Source organism: Canis lupus, chromosome 1 (assembly GCF_011100685.1).
Source record: "Canis lupus familiaris isolate Mischka breed German Shepherd chromosome 1, alternate assembly UU_Cfam_GSD_1.0, whole genome shotgun sequence".
In the NCBI taxonomy this organism is placed as follows: Eukaryota; Metazoa; Chordata; class Mammalia; order Carnivora; family Canidae; genus Canis; species Canis lupus.
The window spans coordinates 37,150,641-37,170,201 of NC_049222.1; the positions used below are offsets into that span (position 1 = coordinate 37,150,641).

General features: G+C 36.2%; 1 protein-coding gene across 1 annotated transcript in view; it reads right to left on the minus strand.

Moving 5' to 3' along the window:
- Nucleotides 1-19,561, minus strand: part of EPM2A (EPM2A glucan phosphatase, laforin) — a 97,088-nt gene that overhangs the window by 45,869 nt on the left and 31,658 nt on the right. Inside the window, 1 exon segment of the mRNA XM_038526264.1 lies at nt 16,622-16,796. Within this exon segment, the coding sequence (XP_038382192.1) occupies nt 16,622-16,796 (175 nt within the window).

Sequence of the window (19,561 nt, forward strand, 5' to 3'; positions counted from 1 at the left end):
AAATCTTGTGATACCATTTTTATTGACTCTGCCCTGACTTAATTAACAATATCTAATTTGAATATCCCAAATTAAAGAACAGCTTTCAAAACCCCAGCAACTGTAAACAGTGATTATTCTGGTGGAGAACCATTGATCAATGCATTGCTGATCCCTCTGAGAATGCATCTTCTTTCACTGCATCCCTGGGCTTTGTTTTCTTTGAAAAGACCTCACCATGGCTGTAAGCAGTAAGACAAATGAGAAGCCCTACTCCCAAACCTCTAGTAACACCAGAAACAATAGATTATTCAGAATGAACTTTCAAGGGACAGAGCATGCTTCAGAAGGAAATGGGATTGAAAAAATAATCCATGTTACCATCTGCTACCCTAGAAAAATTGAATGAAAAGTAGCCAAGCCACCCTCTCCCCACCCAAAAAAGTCAATTATATTCCTTCTTCCTTCCCACTATCTTCTCTGCCCTTCTTTCTTTTTTCTTCTTTTCTAATTTTTCTAGGATATAACTAAACATACAAGTAGCTTTACTGATACAGATACTTCACTTGCACAACAAAATGGCTTCTCATAATGTGTGTAAATCTATTTTTATAACAACTTCACCATGCTTCCTGTTGATTTGTCATTTTTGAGTTAAGTTTCACTCCTGATTGATCATTAATTTTAGCTTTAGGTTTCTCTTCCCTCCTAAAACTAAGCCAATAAATAAATAAATAAAACCTAGAAATAAACTCGTAAATCCCTGGGAAGATCACCATTTAAATGAATTTTCTGGTGACTTCCTATTAAATGTAAATATGTCTCTTTGAGCTTTGGGACTTTATATACTCAGTTTCCATAAAATTTAGCATGAGGAATCAGACCTCAATAATTAAGTTAGAGTAGCAGTAGAAAAACGAGACATAGTTTATACTGGAAGATCCTCTCATAAAATGCCTTCCTCTAAAACCAGAACACCTATTCATAATGGCAAGTGCAATAAACATTCTGAGGAAAGGGTGTAGCTATGGGAATGCTAGCAACTAACTTTAGAAGATTAATAATAATTGCCCAAGAAAAACAAAACAGGCCAAAAAAGGAGTCTTAGGGAAGAAAGAGGCGTTGGGACAGGATCTGCAATCTAGGAGAAGAAGGAATGAGATAAGCAACTGGCACAATAGTTCAAGATAAGGTGGAAAACGATAAGCAAGTGAGTTAAAACTATAAGGCAAAGAGGTGAGTAAATATCACTTTTCAAAAAATGGCATGAAAGTACTAGGAAAAAAAGAAAAGTTTTCAGGTTCTTCTTATAATTAATTTAACTTATCTAGATTTATGTGGACCATATAAACTTTAGAATTTGATTAGCAATGGGTGACGTAGTTGGTTAAGCATCCAACTCTTGATTTCAAATCAGGTTGTGATCTCAGGGTTGTGGGACTGAGCCCCATGTTGGGCTCCATGCTGAGTGAGGAGCCTGCTTGAGATGCTCTCCCCTCTCTCCTTCTGCCCCTCCCCCACTGCTTGCATACTCCCTCCCTCTCTCTAAAATAAATAAATAAAAGATTTCAAGACAACAAAATAAAATTTGATTAGCAAAAATAAATGGGCTTGTTTTGGTCATTTGTTTGCATTCCAAAATGTGTTTTGATCAGAAGTTGACAGTAAAATGCTCTAGCACAAGAAAATGGAGGCCCTCTCTTATGAGGGGAAGACAGCTACATGGAGGAGAATCTAGGAATGAAGTCAGCTATTATACAGCTTTGGTTCCTACTATGCTTCTCAGTAACATGAGATCATGCTGGGTAAGGTTCCCGTTCTCTCACACTCAGAAGTTGTCAAGGGGTTATAAAGCATTATGTTGGTTTTACTTGCTCATTACAATCCTTGTGCAACATCTAAAACTTGCTCTTATTACCCTGGGTCTTAATGTAGTCCTGTCCCAGCACTCTGTCAAACACGTGTGGCCTGCAGGTAGAAAACAATGAAGAACCTTTCCAAGTATACTTGTATGTGGTGTGTGTGTGAGTGTGTGGGTTGATACACCTGTATTTTTTCAGAGTAATGTTTACACATGCTAATGAATTAAGTTAATATGTTTGTTATTGATTCATTTATCAAGAAGCATAAATCTATATGACATTCAAAGAAAAAACTTTAAAGGACTTAGAAAAAGAAGAATGAGGATGGCATTTTGTAATTTATCAAAGTGTGAAAATAAAGATCTCATTTTTCAAAACAGAGGCTGTGAACAGAAAAGTCATGATAGAGTCTATATGATATGAAAATAGCCAACAGCAAAATTGATTCTCATATACAGTAACATATGCATTTCGACTATTTCTTTTTTTTTTAAGATTTATTTATTTATTCCTGATAGACATAGAGAGAGAGAGAGAGAGAGAGAGAGGCAGAGACACAAGCAGAAGGAGAAGCAGGCTCCATGCTGGGAGCCCTGACACGGGACTTGATCCTGGGACTCCAGGATCACACCCTGGGCCAAAGGCAGGCGCCAAACCACTGAGCCACCCAGGGATCCCCTTGACTACTATTTCTTAACTGAACCCTCCTCCATGGATTTGATAACCCTTCTATTCTGTTCAGCAAAGATGAAGCTATCATCTGAGAAACTAGTCAGTTACGACAACATGATCTAATATTCCAACCCCCTGACAACAAATAGAATTCCCTGATGTATTCACTGATTCTAATATAAATACATTCACTGGTCTTCCTGAAGTGGACCTTCCATAATGGCTAAACATAATAAATTTAATTATAGTTCTAAAAAACATGGTATATAATCCCCAACCTACCAAGACTCCATTTTAATATGTTAAATAGATTCCTTTCTGATCTGGCTAGAGTCACACAGAAACCATAAAAAAAAGTTTATCTCAGTTTGTCAAAAATATTCTGTCTTCTGTATTCACTTATTATGAGAGAATAACCCTTCTTTGGTTGTCATGGCCACAAGAATACTGGAATTGGGAAAGTCTTGTAAAAATTAAAATTCATGAATCAGTACATTTACATTCCATTAGTTACCTAGTGTCTATATCTCATCCAAAGCCAAAATTCCTCTCTCTTATCACTGTCATCTGATGACCTTGCTTCCTATTTCACTAAGAAAATAGAAGCAATGAAAAATTGAACTTCCACATGTTTTCACTATTACACTGACCTACCTGCACCCATGCCCAAACACTCTGCCTTCCTCCCATGACCATGCATGAACTGTTTGTTCTGGATTCAATTCACTCCTGCTTACACAAAGATTTTGTGCCTACAGCTCTCCTTTTTTGTAATCATTACTTTTTCTCAAACACCTATGAGATGCTCTCTAACATTGAAACATTCTACAGTAGCACTCATCTAATAAATTACTGTCCCTGGAGCACCAAGGTGGCTCAGTCAGTTAGGCATTGAGTCTTGATTTCAGCCCCAGTCATGATCTCAGGGTTGTGAGATCAAGCCAGCATCAGGTCTACACTCAGCACGGAGTCTGCTTATCTATCTCCCTCTGCTCCTCCCCCTGCTTTCTCTCTCTCTCTCTCTCTCTCATATAAGTAAAATCTTAAAATAAAATAAAATAATAATTACGGTCTCCTGCCCTATATATCCTCATTTCTCTGCTCTTTGGTGTAAAAATTCATATTTTTAAAGTAAATTTTTCATATTTTACCCACATAATGACTTAGTAATCCAGTTTGCTTAACTAGTATAACAGAATATTCCTCCTACTACAATTCCTACCATTCAGACACAAACTGAGATCTGACAACAGTTTCTTCCTTCAATCAAGCATTTCTCTCATTCAGTAGTGCTCAAGACATTTCAATCATAATTTAACAATGCTGTTGATAAAATTCAAGGCAGCACGGAATCCAGCTACATTTTTTAAAAAGACTTTATTTATTCACTCACGAAAGACACAGAGAGAGAGAGAGGCAGAGACACAGGCAGAGAGAGAAGCAGGCTCCATGCAGGGAGCCAGACATGGGACTCGATCCCAGGACCCCAGGATCATGACCTGAGCCGAAGGCAGCACTAAACCACTGAGCCACCCAGGCTGCCCAGAATCCAGCTACTTTTGTTATACTTGTAGGATTCCACAACAGCACACCAGCAAGAAGTTATATTACTAGATATGTTTTAAGTGACTCCTAAACAAGAATTAAGGAGTATGTTTGTATTTGTCCATACTATCATTAGAATGCTATTATCTGGGACGCCTGGGTGGCTCAACGTTTGACTATCTTGCCTTTGGCTCAGGGCGTGATCCTGGGATCCAGGATCCAGTCCTGCATTGGGCTCCTTGCAGGGAGCCTGTTTCTCCCTCTGCCTGTATCTCTGCCTCTCTCTGTGTGTCTCTCATGAATAAATAATAAAATCTTTAAAAAAAAAATAGAATGCTATTATCTATCACTAATATTTTTTGATATGACGTTGAAAAATAAATCATCCCAGTATAAATATACATATAAAATATCTATTTTATTTAACATATTTAAATGTTTCATATAAAATATATTTTAATATTAGAAAAAGAAGATATCCACCAATTAATTTGACCTTATAAAATATGAACAATTTTATTTATATAGAAAAAAGGAATTATTCGAGCCGTCTCACATATTCAGTTAATACTCAATAAAAATCATTGCCTAATCAGAAGAACTCAACAGAAAGGAAGATTATGCTTTTTTCTTCTCCTACTAGGATGAAGGCAATCTTGGCCTCAATGTTTAAAAAAATCTCAAATCATTCAATCAGACGTAAATGCCAAGTGAAACTAGATTCTTCCCTTAACCAATAATGTCTTGATTATGAACTACAGAAGTAGGACAATGTGATTGATCCTGTTGCGTACAAAATATTGTGGCTATTCTTTATTCCGAAAGAGATTTATTGTCAAAATTCTATTATAAATGTAAGCAATGTAAATATATTATTATATAAGTATATACATACTTGCTAATGAGTGTACACAGGCTATAAAATATGTGTATTTCTAAACATAGCTTCTGGAATTGGACTGAACGTACATCCTGGGCTACAGAAATTAGAGAAAGTACCACCTAGAGGCAGCAGTATGTTGCAGGTATTTGGTCTAAAACCAGAGAAGCTTATATTAAATGTAGTCATTGTTAGGCCAATGTAATATATTGGCAAAATGCTGCATAAGCCTTAGTTTTTAAACTTAATTTTATTCCTTGTTTATTTGCAGATTTGCCTTTAACAGTCATCTAGTTCAACGAGCTCACTTTGCAAATCAGGAAATTGAAATCCACAATTGTTACAATTGTTAGGATTGTCCTAAGGTTACCCAGCAATAAATGAAAGAGCTGGGCTGGCACCCAAATTCCTCACTCTCTCTCCAAAGTAATTAATTTCATTCATTTTAGAAAATGTGCTAGATACAACAGCATTTTTTAAAGTGCAAAATTATTGTTCTACAGTGTTTAAAATAATTTTGAGTTTTGAAAATCATGGTATATCTTTTCTTTATAAAACAAAGCAGCTACAAAGTAAAAGCATGCTTTCATAATATATTTTCTGAACCATAACTTTTTTAAAAGCATGTAAAGTGTGATTTTCATAAAGTCTAATTTATGTCTCCTGAAATGTGTTTATTTGGCAATAAGTCTTTTCAAAATACAGAAATTACAATCCCTTTCCACTAAAGCTTCATTAAATTAGTTATCTGTGTCTTTAATGAAAATATTCATTCTTTTCCATTGAAAAAAATCTATTGAAGATGGAGATATCGGTTGGTACCAAGTATAGCCTGAATGTGGCTGATTTTTAAAATCTTATTCCAGCAAGGTAGAATCTTACATGGACCAGAAGAACGGAATACAACCTAAATCCAAGAAATAATGAATGAATTTAATATTTATTGAGCTACTGTTTACCAAGTTTTATGTTCAACAAGTTGGTTCCACATATGTAACATGACATTTTCACCAAATCCCTTTAAAAAAAGAATCTAAAGAGATTTTGTGAAAAATTAAAAACATAAAGCCACAAGAAAGAAGAGGAAGAAAAAATGACAAGTTCGAAATTCTGGAAACTACAAAGCCAACAGTTAATTACTGAAAAACTTAGAAGACCTAAAAACACTAAATCCTAAGGCCAAGAGTGGAAAAAAGCTAAGAACAGACTGGAATTACATTACAGAATCCCCAACAGGTTCAGACACTGGTATTACCAGGCATTCTGGATGCAGGTGAAAGGAATAAAAACTAGTTGCAAGTTGTATGAGAAGCAGCTGGACCATCAGATTCATTTTCCCACTTTCCTCAGCTGGAAAACTTTCTCTCCCTAGTCCTGAATAAGACTGACAGTTTATTCTATGGCAAAAGTTAAACAAGTCTCTCATAATTGAATGAAGAGCTCCTAAAAAAAAATAAAATAAAAACTAAACAGCAGTGATAGAAGATAAAATGGATTGAAAGAAATATATTAGAAGAGAAAAAAAATAGACAAAGATATCCAAAATATGAAAGACTCAGCCCAGGGTTCCAATATTTGAATGATAGGAGTTCTAGAAAGAAAGGAAATAGAAATATTTCCTTTCAAAGAAAGGAAAGAAAAGAAATAACTCAAAGAAAAAAAAATAACTCAAATTTACTTTCAAAGAAGTATCTGAGTTTACAGAATTCAAAAGTCTACTCAATGAGCACTCAGCAAAATAGATAAATTAGACCTGTATCAAGATGTACCATCATGAAATTTCATAATATTAGAAATGAAAAGATTCTATAGGCTTCTCGGGTGGGGGAGGGAACAATTCAAACATAAAGGATAAAGAACCATAATGACTTTGACTTCTCAATAGCAACCATGAAAGCTCTACATCCTTCAAAGGAACTGTATGTATTTGTGAAGAGTTAGATGTGTTAAATAGCATTTACACAGGCATACAAATAAACATGTAAAGTACTGATTTTATCAAAATTATTGTATAACTATATTGGGAAGACAACAATAGAAGAGATGTCACTGAGATTTGTCGGGGGAAAGAACCAAAAAAAGATCTAAATCTTCACATTTTGTAGTGTGAGATCAATTGGTAATACCTAAAACTAAAACCAAGAAGTAGCAATATAATGACATTATCATTTACCTGAAGGTAATTAGCAAATAATTAGCTTAAGGATGTGAAAATGGTTGCCTGTACAAGACCAAATTGGGGGAGATATAGGGATATAGGAAGACTTCTTTTCATAATAAACCTTGTAGATCTACTAAATTTGTTGAATATGTGTATAACTTTGTTAAAATTGAAAACCAAGATGTACGACATATACTCCCTAAAAACAGATATATTACATAATGCATGTGGATTTCTATAAAAGAATATCCATAGTCCCAGAGTTTTTATCAGTGTATCTCTCTGGATCTGAATATTAAGAGGTACCAGAAGGTTCTCTTCTGGATGACATGTTCTTCAGGTTGCCCTATATTCTGGTGTGCCCAGAAGAGTCCTATTTTAACATGTTGTGCAGGCTAAGTATTAAAAGTACCTCTTTTTACTCTCAAAATTATCCCAACTGGATAAAATTATTTGGTCAGCTGAACATTATTCTCATACCTGCATATATTTGCACATGCTATTCTTACTTGACTTCCCTCCCCTAAATGTTCTCCTTCACGTTTCCATCTTTTTTAAAGATTTTATTTATTTATTCATGAAAGACATGGAGAGAAAGAGGCAGAGACACAGTCAGAGGGAGAAGCAGGCTCCCTGAAGGGATCCGAACTCAGGACTCAATCCCAGGACCCTGGGGTCACGACCTGAGCCAAACCAGATGCTCAACCACTGAGCCAACCAAGCACCCTTTCATTCAAGTTTTATTCATAAAGATTTCCTTGAACTAAAGACTTCTCCTCCCATCCTTCATTACACCACATATACAACTTCAGCAAAACAAGTTTCTCATTGTATTGCACCTGCTTACATTTTCATAAGAACATGAGTTTCTAAAAGCCGGGACCATAGGCTCTCCATCTTTGATTATCTAGCACTGAACATAGGGACTACACAGAATAACCCACACAATTTTCACTGGGTGAATGAATTTGCCACATTATGTAAAATTTAACTGTTAGATATTTGTATTCTTGAAAATCTTGTCATTATGAAGAATAGTGACAACTCAACAGTCTAATAAGATTTATCCCAACCATAAAAAAAAAGTACAGGCATAATTCCACTCCCATATTCAAACTAATGGATGATCATTTGAGATTACAAAATTACTAGGTAAGTTTGAGGATCTCTATTACATATGTTCAGACATATATTGTATCTATCTCAACAGCTATAATAAATTCACAAATTACCTTAGCATTATACATAGATGAATATAGTAAGCAAATAATTAGATGTTTTGAACTTAATAATGAAATATATGAATGTCTTTACAACTCTTATAAACTGAACTCACATCTTTATCTTGTCCAGTTTCACATGAAGATAAATGGTGGCTGGAATTAATTCATAAGGGCAGTTGAACTAAAATGACTGAAGATACATAAAACCATCCTTTTTTAAATTCTAAGTTACTGGGACACCTGGGTGGCTCAGTGGTTGAGCACTGGCCTTTGGCTCAGGTCCTGATCCCAGAGTGAGTCCTGGGATCCAGTCCTGCAACAGCCTCCTTGTGGGGAGCCTGCTTCACCCTCTGCCTACATTTCTGCCTCTCTCTGTGTCTCTCATGAATAAATAAACGAAATCTTTAAAAAATAAAAATAAATAAATTCTAAGCTACTGTCATTATTGAACTAATAACACATATTCTCAAACTTTTATGTCTAAGAGAATCATATGGAGAATTTAGAAAGAAAGATTCCCAGGACTCAGGGGACCCACAAATCTATATTTAAAAAAAATAGGGACAGGGGATCCCTGGGTGGCTCAGTGGTTTAGTGCCTGCCTTTGGCCTGGGGCATTGTCCTGGAGACCCGGGATTGAGTCATCGGGCTCCCTGCATGGAGCCTGCTTCTCCCTCTGCCTGTGTGTCTCTGCCTCTCTCTCTCTCTCTCCGTCACTCATGAATAAATAAATAAAATCTTTAAAAAATAAAATATAATATACAAAATAAAAAATAAAAAAATAGGGACACCTGGGTGGCTCAGCAGTTGAGCATCTGCCTGCAGCTCAGGGCGTGATCCTGGAGTCCTGGGATCGAGTCCCACATCAGGCTCCTGCATGGTGCCTGCTTCTCTCTCTGCCTGTGTCTCTGTCTCTCTCTCTCTGTGTCTCTCATGAATAGTCTTTTAAAAAAATAATGAGGCAAGTTCAGGATGGCAGTGTAGGAAGACCCTGAGCTCACCTCCTCCTACAGACACATCAAATCTACAGCTATATACACAACTTTCTTTGAAAAAGCCCTGAAAACTGGCTGATCAGCTCCTCTACAACAAAGGATTAAAAAGCCAAATTGAAATGGGTAAGAGAGGCAAAGACCTAGTCCTATAGGAGCTACACCTCTGCACAGCACAAACATATGGGATTTCACAAATACCAAGCACACTGTTCAAGCCCTACTTCAGTTTACACCAACCCTTGGGATCTACACTAGAGAGAGGAGCCTTCCAAACATCCAGCTTGGAAACCAACAGTTACATCCAGGAGACTCAAAGGGCTGCTGGAAAATGAGATTCTTAAAGGGGTCGTGCACAGACTCACTAACCTGGAGCCCCTAGTGAAAAAGTATCAGGGTGAAACACATCTAGACTATATGTGAAGGAGTTTCATTGGCTAATCTTAAAGCACCTGCCAAAGGGGCAGTTGGCTATTGGAGCTCTCTCTAGGGACAGAGGTGCTAGCAGGCATCATTTGTGCATTCTCCTTTGAACTTGACAATGCTGGCACTGGCAATCACCATTTTTGCACTCTCTCTCTCTAACTCACTAGCACCACTCACTGGGCCTGCACACTGTCCTGTGACCCTGCTCCACTAAATCCAGTTGGTAGGCATGCCCCAGCTCAATGGTCCCCTACAATTCTGTCCCGTTAGGTCTGGCAGATGAGTAACCCCAACCCAGTGCTCCCCCAGAGCCCTGCCAAAGCCAGCCATGCATGCAGACCACACAGAGGACTTTCTCCTGAATTCTGGCACTGATGGCTAGGGAAGCTTATATTTGTGAGCCCCACAGAGATGAAACATCAGAGAGATAGTTCTTGGCAGGTTACTACCTAGAGATAACTGCACGGAGAGCAGATTTAAACACACGACCGATCTTTCTGTGACCATGCCTTCAAGACTAAAAAAGATATCTGTTTCACCTAATACATAAAAACAAAAGAGAGTCAGGGCACCTGAGTGGCTTAGTTTAAGTGGCCAACTCTTGATTTCAGCTCAGGTCATGATCTCAGGGTCTGGAATCAAGCCCTGCATTGGGCTCCATGCTTAGAGTGGAGTTTGCTTGAGATTCATTCATTCTCTCTTTTCCCCCCATCACTTTCTCTCTCTCTCTCTCTTCCTCTGTCCCTCCTACCACTCATGTGTGCTCTCTCTCTCTCTCTCTCTTTTTCTCTCTTTCTCCAAAATAAAAAAAAATAATAATATCTTTTAAAAAATGAAATTGAGTCAAGCAAAATGAAGAAACAAAGGAAGCATGTTCCAAACAAAAGAACAAGATAAAATCCCAGGGAAAAAAAAAACCTTACTGAAATAAAGACAAGTAAATCACCTGATAAAGAGGTCATAAGATCCTCACCAATCTTGGAAGAATGAATGAACATAGAAAACTTCAAGTAAGTGATGGAAAATAGAAGAAAGTACCAAACAGAAGCCACAGAGCTACAGAATACAATAAATGAAGTGAAAAATACACTATTGAGTGGCTCAATAGCAAACTAGATGAAGCAGAAGAAAGGATCATTGACATAGAAAACAGAATAGTGGAATGCTCCTAAACAGAGCAGAAAAAAAAATTTTTTAAGTTTAAACAGCTTAAGGTATCTATAGGACAACATCAAGAGGAACAACATTCTTCTTACAGTGGTCCCAGAAGGAAGGGAGGTAAAGGGACAGAACCTATTTAAAGAAATAATGGCTGTAAACTTCCTTAACCTGGGGAAGTAAACAAACATCCATATCTAGGAAGTCAAGAAATTTCCAAGAAGAACTCAAAGAGATGCATAGCAAGACATGTTATAATTAAAATGTTAATTAATTTTAATCAAATAACTTATAATCAAAAGTTAAAGACAAAAAGAGAATTGTAAAAGTAACAAGAGAAAAATAATACAAGGGAAACTTGTATTATTACATACAAGGGAAACTACACACACTCACACACACACACACACAAACACACACACACGACTATCAGCAGATTTTTCAGCAAAAACTTTGCAGGCCAGAGAAAAGTGGCATGATATATTTAAAGTCCTAAAAGCAAAAAACTTCTAACCAAAAATGCTCTCTACCTGGCAAGATTATTCACTCAGAATTAAAAAAAAGATTAAAAGTTTTACAGACAAGCAAAAACTAAACCAGCCTTATAAGAAATGTTAAATGGACTTCTTTAAGCTAAAAATAAAGGACATTAATTAGTTATAAGAAAACATATGAAAGTAAAAATCTGTTAAAAATAAATATAGAGTAAAAGAAGTGTACTAATCACTTAAAAAGCTAGCATGAAGTTAAAAAGACAAAGGTAGTAAAAGTAATGAAAAATTAGTTAAGGTATACACAAAATAAAAAGGTGTCAAATGTGACATCAAAAACATAAACCATGTGCAGTCCGGTGGCCCAGAAGTTTAGCACTGCTTTCAGCCCAGGGCGTGATCCTGGAGACCCGGGATCAAGTCCTGCATCAGGTTCCCTGCATGGAGCCTGCTTTTCCTTCTCCCTCTGCCTGTGTCTCTGCCTCTTCTCTGTGTTTCTCATGAATAAATAAATAAAATCTTAAAAAAAAAAAAACATAAAACATGGGGGGCAATAAATTATGTAGAGTTTTAGACTGCATTCAAACTTAACTCACTATCAACTCAAAATAGACTGGCACAAATATAGATAGATTGATAGATGTAAGCCTCATGGTTATCACAAAGCAACAACCAATAGCAAATACACAAAAAATAAGAAGGGAACCTAAACATAACACTACAGAAAGTCATCACATCACAAGAGAAGAGAGTAAGAAAAGAAAGGAATAGAAAGAAACTATAAAACAGAAAACAACTGACAAAAGAATATCTATCTATAATTACTTTCACATAAATTCTCTAACCAAAATACATAGATTAAAAATCAAGACCCATCTATTTGCTGCCTACAAGTGACTCACCTCAGATATACAGACATACACAAACTGAAACTGAAAGGATAAAGATATTTCATGCAAGTGGATACCAAAAGAAACCTGAGGTAGCTCTATTTACAGCAGATAAAATAAACTTTAAAACAAAGAATGAAATAAAAGACAAAGATGGGCATTACATAATGATAAAGGGAAAAATCTGGCAAGATAATACAATAATAATAGAATTTAATACTCCACTATATACAGAATATTCCATGCAAAAGTAGCAAAATACACATTCTTCTCAAGTGCACATGGAACATTCTCTGGGGTAGATCATAATCCAGCCACAAAACAAGTCTCAACGAATTTAAAAAGATTGAAATCATACAAAACATTTTTTCAGACCACAATGATATGAAACTAGAAATTAATCACAAAAAGAAAACTGAACAAATGAGTCAACAAAGAAAGAAAAGGAGAAATAAAAAAATACCTCGAGGCAAACGAGAATTACAATACAATATACCAATATCTATGATCTATAGCAAAAGTAGTTCTAAGAGGAAAATTCATAGTGATATAGGCTAACCTCAAGACATAAGAAAAATCCAAATAAGCAAACATTACACCTAAGTAATTAGAAAAAAAAAAAAAAAAGGAAAAATTGAAACCCTGAATTAGTAAAAGGAAGGAACTAAAGCTCAGAAAAGAGATCAATGAAACAAAAACTAAAAAGACAATAGAAAAAAATAAACTAAGAGTTGGTTCTTTGAAAAAAAAATTTAATTTGATAAACCCTTAGCTAGACTCACTTTAAAAAAGAGGGAGAAGTCTTAAATAAATAACTTCTGAAATGAAAGAGGGAAAGTTATAAATGATACCAAAGAAATATAAAAAATCATAAAGGACTATTATGAAAAATTATATGACAACGAATTGACAACTGAGACAAAGTGGGTAAATTCCTTGAAACAGAATCTTTTAAGACTGAATCATGAAGAAATAGAAAATCTGAATACACTAATTACTAGCAAGGAGATTGAATCAGTAATCAAAAACCCCCCAATTAAACAAAGTCCAAGACCAGAGGCCTCACCAGTGAATTCTACCAAACATTCAAAGAAATTTTCATATCTATCCTTCTCAAATTCTTCTAAAAAATTGAATATGAAGATTTCTTCCAAGAGCATTTTCCAAGGCCAGGATTATCCTAGTACCAAAATCAGACAAGAACACCACAAAAAAAGAGAATTACAGGCCAATCTCTCTGATGAACACAGATGCAAATCAAAATCACAATGAGATATCCTGCTAACATCTGCTAGAATGTGATGAACACAGATGCAATCGAAATCACAATGAGATGGGCAGCCTGGGTGGCTTACTGGTTTAGCAGGGCCTTCAGCCCAGGGTGTGATCCTGGAGACCCAGGATCAAATGCCGTGTCAGGCTCCCTGCATGGAGCTTGCTTCTCCCTCTGCCTCTTTCTCTCTGTGTCTCTCATGAATAAATAAATAATTTTTAAAAAATCACAATGAGATATGCTAACAGGTTAGAATGGTTGCTATAAAAAAGACAAGAAATAACAAGCGTAGTGAGGACATAGAAAAAAAGGGGACAGCGCCGATGGCGCAGCGGTTTACCGCCGCCTGCAGCCCGGAGTGTGATCTGGAGACCCGGAATCGAGTCTCACTTCGGGCTCCCTGCATGGAACCTGCTTTTCCCTCTGCCTGTGTCTCTGTCTCTCATGAATAAATAAATAAAATCTTTAAAAAAAGAAAAGAAGGAAAGAAAAGAAAGAAAGAAAGAAAGAAAGAAAGAAAGAAAGAAAGAAAGAAAGAAAGAAAGAAAGAAAGAAAAGAAAGAAGAAAAAAGAGAAAAGAAAGGACCGGAAAGAAGGCAAACGGCAGTAATGACCGGCAAGGAACGTCAAGCCACGACAAAGACAGCATAAAACAAGAACACCCCAAAAAACCACCACGACAGCACATAACCCCCTACCGCCCACCATACAAGCAACAGAAAGAATAAAGCCCGAAACGCACACTACCGCCCCGAAACGAAAAGAAAAGAAAAGAAAAGAAAAGAAAAGAAAAAGGGAACCTTGGGACGCCTGGGTGGCTCAATGGTTGAGCATCTGCCTTGGGCTCATGCCAAAGGGCATAACTCTGGGATCCGAGACAGAGTCTCACATTGGGCTCCTTGCGAGGAGCCTGCTTCTCCTCACTCTGCCTCTCTCTCTCTCTCTTTCTCTCTCTCGTGTCTCTTGTGAATAAATAAATAAAATCTTTTTTAAAAAAAGGAAAAAAGGGAACCCTCATTCACTGTTGGTGGGAATGCAAATTTGTGTAGCCACTGTGGAAGAAAGTATGGAAATAACTAAAATAGAAGTACCATATGATCCAGCAATTCCACTTCTGGTTATTTATCTAAAAATATGAAAACATTAATTCAAAAACATATATGCATCCCTATGTTCATTGCAGTATTATCCACAATAGCCAAGATGTGGAAAGAACCAATGTCTACTGATGGATGAATGGAAAAAGACATGATTATCTCACATACACATACATACATACACACAGATAACACACAATGGAATACTACTCAACTATAAAAAAAGAATCAAATCTTCATTTGCGACAACATGGCTATAACTTGAGAGTATGCTGAGTGAAATAAGACAGAGAAAAAGACACAGTATGATTTCACTTACATGTGGAATCTAAAAAACAAAACAAACAAAACAAAACATAACTCATAGATGAAGAGAACATATTGATGGGGAAGGGTTAGGAGGTAGAGTGATATGGGAGAAAAGAGTTAAAAGGTGCAAACTTATAGTCATAAAATAAATAAGTCATAGGGATGTAACGTACAGCATGGTGACTATAGTCAATATTATCATATATAGGGATGCCTGGGTGGCTCAGCAGTTGAGCATCTGCCTTTAACTCAGGGTGTGATCCTGGAGTCCTGAGATCGAGTCCCACCCACGTCAGGCTCCCTGCATGGAGCCTGCTTCTCCCTCTGCCTATGTCTCTGCCTCTCTCTCTCTCTCTCTGTCTCTCACAAATAAATAAATAAAGTCTTTAAAAAAATAATATCATATGTTTATTATGTAACTTCTCCAGTGACAAAGGAAACTAGACTTACTATGGTGATCATTTCACAGTGTATACCAATATTAAATCATGTTATACACATGAAAGTGTATCCTTTCCAATAATAAATACGAACAACTAAGAATTTCAACTTATATTTAAAACTAACAACAAAAATGGAAAGGTCAAGCACCTGGATGGCTCAGTGGCTGAGTGTCTGTCTTTGGCCCAGGTCGTGATCCCAGGTCCTGGGATCAAGTCCCACATTGGGCTCCGCGCAGAGAGCCTGCTTCTCCCTCTGCCTATGTCTTTTATAGTTTGATGATTTAACCATAAACCATGAAAATGTGAAAATAATGCAAAACAGGAGTTAATAGGTAGAAGTAGATGTGGAAGAAAATACACAGGTATTTTCCTGGGTAATACAGGAACTTACCTAGTAGGAAATCAAGAGGCACTGTCAAAAATTTATGGGTCAAAACATAGAATTTCTATGAAGTTAAATAACAAAGAATGTTTTTAATAAGTTGGTAGGAATTGGGACTGGGGAAAGAAAATAAGTATAAGTGAGCTTAATATCTTTCATGCCATAGATGGGAAACAATAGCTATCTTTAAAATTGATACATTAACAAATAAAGTATATGAATATTATTTAAGACTTGGAATTAAACTCCAGAAAAACTAACCATAAAATCATTGGAAATAATTACTTCTGATGAGCAGTAATGAAGAAGAGTGTATTGAACCTTACTTTGCAGTTAGCATCCTTTTTGTTTGAATTTTTATTATGGCACATGTTGCTGGCATAACAAATAAAATAAAAAATATATATATACTACTAAATAATAGAGTAAATGGTCATATCTAACCTAGTTTTATGCCTACATTTTCACAAATATATCTGAATAAAAGCTTAAAAGAGACACCAGTTTTTGTTTCCATGTTCATCAGTAGCATAAAAAAATCAATGCTGATCTAGGAATTACTATGTAAATAGAAAGACTGACTAACTGCAATCTGGTCAAAATAACTTGATGCCAGAATATGTAATTAATAAAAAAAAATTCTATACAAAGGATCCTTCACATCTAGAACCAGAAAAGCTCACATACTGATTCACTGTAATTTATCTCCTTAAAATACTGCAGGCCTATAACCCCTCCAAAGGGAGACACTGCTGTTTTGAACACAGTCAACACTTCCATTGTCCTAATACTACCTCTTGTCCTACTTCTATGCTTATAAACATGGCACTATTTTTACCTTGAATAATGCATGGCTTGGTGGCCTGCAATATTAAAATAGAAGTCTGTGGTGTGCTTCATCTCATTGGTGTGCCCAGTGGCCTCAATCCAGTGTCCTATTGGGAGACAGTAAACACCATCTACCAAGTTGTTTTCATTATAAGTACAGCAACGGTCGTGGTGAGGTCCATTGCCTGGAACAAGAAGAAAGACAAACAGAGCAATTCAGTGAATGTTTTGCTTAAATAGCCACAAAGTAACTGATGCAAAATTAATAGGAAGAAGAAAATAAAGCTGCTTAATCTACACATTTCAGTATGAACAAAGAATGGACTAGAGGAGAAAAACAGACAAAAAATTGTAGTTACATACAAATTTCATAGAGCTCTGTGCTCCCTTTGAATACATGCATATTTCTAAAAGCATTAACTCTCAGAGTTTAGTGATACCTCTCAGTACCCTAACCACCCATTGTGAGTCATTTTGCAGCCTTTTTATCTTTCTGGTATGCAAATTCATAACTAAAATCAGTAATAAAAAGAATCAGTAATAAACTATTTCAGTATCAGCTCAAACAAATGAATTATTAAAATAAATACATTAATAAATAATAAAACAAATGATCACATCCAACCTAGTCTGCATGAAAATTAGTGGTTAGTACTATTTTCAGTTGGGAAACTAAGTATCACAGAGATTAGCTACCTTGTTCAAGGTCACAAAACTGGCAAGTGCTGGGCTAGGAGCAAACTGATACCTTTAGTTCCCCATCTTTCAGGCATTTGATGCCTTCATGCTGTTTTATGCCTACTTTATAAGCACCACCACACACCATCCTCCCTCCACGGAATGAACCAAAAGAGACAGAGAAGGAAGAGCACACCTCTGAAAACACTATTTGCCTATATCACATTCTGCCCAGTATCTACTACACTAGTAAACAGATCCTTTATTTCGACGAAATTATAATTCATAAATTATTTCTATTTGCCCTTCTTATGTGACCACACCATTTCAAATCATTCCTTTCCTTAAACTACCTAATTTCTGAATATAGTCTTTAATACAAAAAACATGTAAGCAAAATAAAGATAGGAATAAGTCACACTTGTTACAAATATGAAAATCTGACTTATTTGTTCCTTGCTCTGTCTTACAAAATATTTTACCTAAAGTTATTTGGCATAAAATCTCAAAGGCAAAAAATCCTTAAGTCATTGGACAATTCTTTAGGATATAACTCCCTTTCATCAGGTGGGAGATACAAGATGGTAGCTCCCTTAATAAATCATCACTGATCTTCCTTGATCAGACTCTTTCTCTTGATGGCTACAAGGCACTACACCGACTAGTCCTTTACCCTTTATATTTCATAGATGAAAACAAAGCTATACCAGCAACCCCACTTCTAGAAACATATCAAATAGAAATATAACAAGAATTTTAAAAGATACATAGAGATACATGTGTGTAACAATACTATTTTAATAGCACATACTCTAAACTATGAAAGTTCATCTATTCATTTTCCCACAAATACTTATTAAAAGTTAACTACATGATCTACCTTGTTCTAGGTCATGTTAAGGATTTCGGTATTTACCATAGGAAAAACAAAAAAAATGAAATATTTTAAGTAGGCAGGTAACATGACTAAATTTTTGTTTTGAAATTATCTCTCTGGTTACAGAGTAAAAACTTAATTCAGGGGCAGCCCGGGTGGCTCAGCAGTTTAGTGCCGCCTTCAGCCCAGGGCGTGATCCTGGAGACCTGGGATCAAGTCCTGCGTTGGGCTCCCTGCATGGAGCCTGCTTCTCCCTCTGCCTGTGTCTCTGCCTCTCTGTGTGTGTGTGTCTCTCATGAATAAATAAATGAAATCTTTAAAAAAATGTTAATTCAAATGCAATGAGATTAAAGCAAAAAGTCCATTTAGGAAACTAGTGCTCTAGCCTAGACAGATGATGAAAGCCTAGAGGTAGTAATGGAAAGGAGTGGAAAGATTTAAGAAGGAAAAACCACAGGGCATGGTGATTAACTGGACATTAGAGGTGAAGGAGAAAAAGAACCAAAAATAACTCTAGGCTTATGGCAAAGAGAACTCAATATATAGTGGTACCATTCACTAAGATATGAAATATTTGTATGAAATAAATGTATGAGTTCTCTAAGTGTAAATGGCAGTTAAGGCAAGGATATAGATGAGTCACAAAGAAAAACAATAGTGATGTAGAAGAAAAGGTTTCTAGACCCAAGTTTGAAAGCATCCCAACATTTAATAGCTGGATAAAGAAGAATGAGCTTACAAAGATTACATTGAAAGAGAAAATGGAGAGAAAGACTGGTAGTGAGTAAGTGAAGTGGGGAAACATGATTGAAAGTGTAAATAAGGGACACATGGGTGGCTCAGTGGTTAAGTGTCTGCCTTCAGCTCATGGCCTGATCCTGGAGTCCCAGGATCAAGTTCCACATCGGGCTCCCTGCATGGAGACTGCTTCTCCCTCTGCCTATCTCTCTGTCTCTCTCTCTCTCTCTGTCTTTCATGAATAGATAAATAAAATCTTTTTTTTTAAGTGTAAATAAAGACTAAAACTTGGGTGAATGCATGTCTGACTGTTAATAGTTACATCTGGAGAATGGAACTGGGATGAAGAGGACCAATTTATTCTGAATTTGTTGGATTTGTCACAAAGCACAAGTATTTATTACTTTTTGGTTTAATAAAAGAATATCTGCAGCTCCCACTGTTCAGTATAATATCAGTAAAATAGACTTACAGCAATTTATTTGTTTGTTTACTTTTAATTTTAAGTAGGCTCCATGCCCAGTGTGGAGCTTGAACTCATGACCCTGATATCAACAGTTGGGTGCTCTACCAACAGTTGGGTGCTCTACCAACTGAGCCAGCCAGGTGCCCCTAGACTTATGACAATTTAAAATCTTATTTATTTATTTATTTATT